Below are 4,512 nucleotides of genomic sequence, written 5' to 3' on the forward strand. Positions count from 1 at the left end.
ACCTTCAATCTCTACTACAGAAACAGATTGAAGTATCAATTGTACCAGAAAACCTTATTATATATACAACTTTTGTCATGAAATCATTCTTTTGATTCTTTCTAACATGGAGATGTCCCATCAAGTTTGATGGGATTCCTAGTCCAGACGAAAGAATCTCATTGACTCATACAACCAATCAAATTACAACATTAATATCTCCTTAATAATAGGATTATATCTTGGATCATATGAATGATTGTTGATTTCATTCAAGAATTGTGCTAAAGCGGATAAGCAAGGGACGAAGGAAGATGATAAACAGTAGAGATTACTTTCTTAACACAATGGAACATGTAGAACACTAAAGAGATGGGCCCAAATTTTGTATGTGTCCGTCAAACCTATTAAAACAAGTAATGGAAATTAGAGAGACAAGTTGTTCACGATTTGGTTTTCTCATAAAGCCATAAAAATAGTTTAGGGACTCAAAATTTTCGTAGGACATTTGTGTCATTTCCCCAATATGATAATATGATAGTGTTATTAGAGGAATGTAACAATATGGTAATGAATTCAAGTGATTAGAAAGGGGACAAATATTGGAAAACCGTGAATTATTATTAGCATAATGTTGTAGTTTGAGGCACGTGTTTGAATTATGTTATGAAAAAATAATAATCTTCAATGCAAAACATTTTCAAAAAATATCAAAGAAGAGAAAAAATTAAAATGGATGATTGAAATGATCATAGTCGGCCTATTGAATTATTGTGATCCTAGATGAAAACACTTGAATTTGAAACATAATGAAGGGTAAAGCGGATTTTGAAGATTGAGGTTAACTTACGTACATATATTTAGGAGTTAATCATATTTAAAAGTTTGATTTAATAAAATTCAGATTTATGTTCTTTTCATATTTGAAGAGTTGATAAATTCCTTTATACTTTCTCCGCTTTAGTCATACTCACGCTCAATCTCTCCTGACTGCAAAAAGACATAAATGCCCTTTTTATAACTGGAAATAGCCTTAGGACCAAAAGTAGGCAATGCAGATTTACACAATTCCAACCATCTCAATTCATTGTGTATTTAAAATTTAAACACCAGTCAACAACTTTTCATTCCCAACATTAACAAAATGAAGAAAAAAAAAATTTAAAACTCAAAACAAACTAACACGGAGCTCCAGAAACATCTATAACCCAAGACAATCCAACTCCTGTTTATGCCTGATATATTTAAAAAAAAAAAAAAAAAAAAAAAAAATCAATATTACATCAGGAAATGATCACAACATAACAATTATAGCAGTGAAAATTGTTTTGTACTCGGATGACATTGCTATGATTAGTTAAATTTCTCAATGCAATAAAAAAAAAAGTTAAAGTTGAGAGACATAATAAAAAAAAGTTAAAGTTAAAGTTAATTACTATTTCTTGCATTAAGAAAATGATAATGATTTAAACATGTAAAGGCTTTTACCTTGTTAGCAATATTATTGGAAAGCCAATCAAGACCTTCATATAGACCTTCTCCAGAGGTAGCACATGTGCTCTGAATGTACCTGTCACATAAAAATAAAAAGATTTTTTCAATAACTTTACATTTTTAATTAAGTAGGTTGCTATTTCTGTTATTAAATTCATGGGTTACCAGTGTCGTTGTCGGAGAGAATGGAGGCCAAGTTTATCAGTAATCTCAGCAGCATTCATGGCATTTGGAAGATCTTGTTTGTTGGCAAACACAAGCAACACCGCATCTCTTAGTTCATCCTATAACACCAACAGTTTTATTTTATTTATTTAAAAAAAAAAACAAATTCCCAAATAAGAGTTCATGCAAGACACTGTGTTTGTGTTTGGCCTGCATTAGACTGGGACTGATGTCAATGACGGTACCAAAAAAAGTGGAACAAGATGGGACAAGACTTGCCAGTACTAAACATGTTGTACTGTGTTTGGCAGAACAAGTTATACTGTGTTTGACATGCATTACAGATCATGACTACTGAGACTCATGTCAACGGAACGGAGTGTCATTTGGGACAAAAAAAAAAAAAAAAAAAAAAAAAAAAAAAGATTTTTCATTTGTCAACCCGAAAAAGGTGAGACAGGGACTTGGTCTCGATCTCTTGTATGTAAAAAGACGTAAATGCCCTCATCATCTCTACAGTACCTCATTAAGCATCCTGTGGAGCTCATCTTTAGCCTCCCCAACACGGTCACGATCATTGCTATCAACCACAAAGATAAGCCCTTGTGTGTTCTGGAAGTAGTGCCTCCACAAAGGTCGGATCTGAAAAACCAAATAAATTACATATTTATCCAATTTAATTAAGTTAAAAAAAATATATATATATTTTTTATTTTATTTATTTATCAAGTGTCAGTATACAAATTGATTAGAATCTTACCTTGTCCTGACCACCAACATCCCAAACTGTGAAGCTGATGTTCTTGTACTCAACAGTCTCCACATTAAATCCTGCAAAGATTCCAGTTCATTATAGTAATTTTATTACAAAGGCGTTTAAGATGAGATTTTTATCTTTTTCTTCATGACAGATATAAGAAAGTGAAAATGAAAGTAGTAAGATATAATACCAATAGTGGGAATTGTGGTAACAATCTCTCCCAACTTGAGCTTGTACAAGATTGTGGTTTTACCAGCTGCATCGAGACCAACCATCAAAATACGCATCTCTTTCTTAGCAAACAAGCGACTAAAAAGCTTGGTAAATGACAACCCCATCTTGATTAATCTGATAAACAGACAGACAAAACATAAACTTAGAACATGTCAAATAACATTATATCAAATGGGAAAAACTGGAAATATCACAATGAAGATTGTGAAATCTCATGTTTGATTACATGATGAAATTTCAGTAGATGATAATATCTCATACAATATCACAATATGCATGGAGAAAAGAGGAAGTCTAATTTCGGTTGCTTGAAGATATTGCATGTGGACAACATAATTAATATTCAATATACCAACTAAAAACTGTTTTAAGGACCATTTGACCAAAAAGTAACATGATACCCACTCTGTCCTATAATAATTGAGATTGTCCTCAAACATAAATCACCATTATGAAACACTAACATACTACTTAGAGAAAAAAAAAAACCTCAGAAATTGCATCTAATTGAGTAAAGGAACAAAAAAGGTCCATTTGTTTAAAATCTCAAAAGAGATTTTTTTTTTTGAATGTACTGATTTGGACAAAGAAATGTGATGATAGGAGAATGATGTTAATATGAGTATATCTGAAATTTCAATGAAAAACATATGAGGTGAAAACTCGTATGTTTTGGACAGAGGGAGTGTTATGCTTTTAAACAATGTTAAAATAACTTAACTAACACTTAAGGAACACACATAAAACAAAGGCCTCTAACTTCACTTACGAGTCAACACATCGACCTTATTTCAGGCATCAAAAAAAGTTTTGCGCAATAATTAGTAAATCTTAAAAGTAATGCTGGAGTGTTAACCACAAAATTCAACAAAATCAGTCGTACAATGCCCCAAACAATAACGAAACATCGATCTCAGAAACAAATCGATTCAAAAGAGAATTCCTATGAGAAAATGATACAACGCTAGTAGCCCATTTTGAATCAAATACGAATGAATCTCAATTACCCACACAAAGTGGATCGTAATGATCCAAACAGTATATAAACCGATCTTACGAACAATGACGAAATAAATAACGAAAAACTAAACAATTTTGAGCATTAATAGATCCGATCTCATATATAAAGATGATTGCAAGTAGATATTCATGATTCAACAACGCATAGACGTACATATATGCAAAAGATAGGCAGAGAGAAGGAATACTAACGATTTCGGCCGGCGATTGCAGTAGTGACGGAGATCGTTTGAAAATGGAGACCGTCGATCACCGACGAAATCCGTGAGATATACGAAGGAGATGCAGAGGGGAGCGTAGTATTTAAGGGCTTCAGATCGGAGGAAAACGGACGTTTGAGACCCGTGAAAGTTTTGAATTGGCATTTATTTTTAAGTGTAGTCCTTATACTTTATCGTTGTGTTCTTTGTGGCATCCCTACGAATTACTTATTATCCAAAATTTAACCTCTTTGAAAATATTATTTTTCAAATTAGCTTATTATTTGTCTTATTAATTACTTATCAAGTCCTTTTATTTGACTTGTTTATTTTAATCACGTATCCTATTTCAATCCAAGACATTTCAAAAGAAAATATTACCTGACATTATTATTTACATAATCAAATATATTAAAATACATTGTTAACCATTTGGGTTGTGGTAACTTGGTAAGGCATGTAGAAGATATGGTGGATAACCTATTGACTCATGTTCAAAACTTGGCACCACTCAGCCCTTATGGCCATAAAGATTCGTCTGCAGTGACTCCAGGGCATGAGGCAAAGCTTTATGTTTGCAGCGGAGATTAGTCGGTGCGCGAAAGCTGGCCCGGAAACCCTAGTTAGGGAAATTCTCTTTCCAAAAAAATACATTGTTTT

At 32.6% G+C, this 4,512-nt stretch overlaps 1 protein-coding gene across 1 annotated transcript; it reads right to left on the reverse strand.

The window, feature by feature from the left end:
• Window positions 1–1,038: 1,038 nt before the first annotated feature.
• LOC145056698 (ADP-ribosylation factor-like) lies at window positions 1,039–3,974 on the reverse strand. The gene is made up of 7 exons (XM_079004408.1): window positions 3,845–3,974; window positions 2,589–2,746; window positions 2,399–2,469; window positions 2,161–2,280; window positions 1,639–1,757; window positions 1,468–1,549; window positions 1,039–1,214 (listed from the first exon to the last, which is right to left on the reverse strand). Exons 2-7 carry the CDS (start codon window positions 2,734–2,736, stop codon window positions 1,209–1,211), a joined length of 546 nt encoding a protein of 181 aa, XP_078860534.1. The 5' UTR covers window positions 2,737–2,746; window positions 3,845–3,974; the 3' UTR covers window positions 1,039–1,208.
• Between the last annotated feature and the right edge of the window lie 538 nt (window positions 3,975–4,512).

This window comes from Lactuca serriola, chromosome 6, assembly GCF_051521515.1.
Source record: "Lactuca serriola cultivar US96UC23 chromosome 6, Lser_US96UC23_V15, whole genome shotgun sequence".
Taxonomy (NCBI): domain Eukaryota; kingdom Viridiplantae; phylum Streptophyta; class Magnoliopsida; order Asterales; family Asteraceae; genus Lactuca; species Lactuca serriola.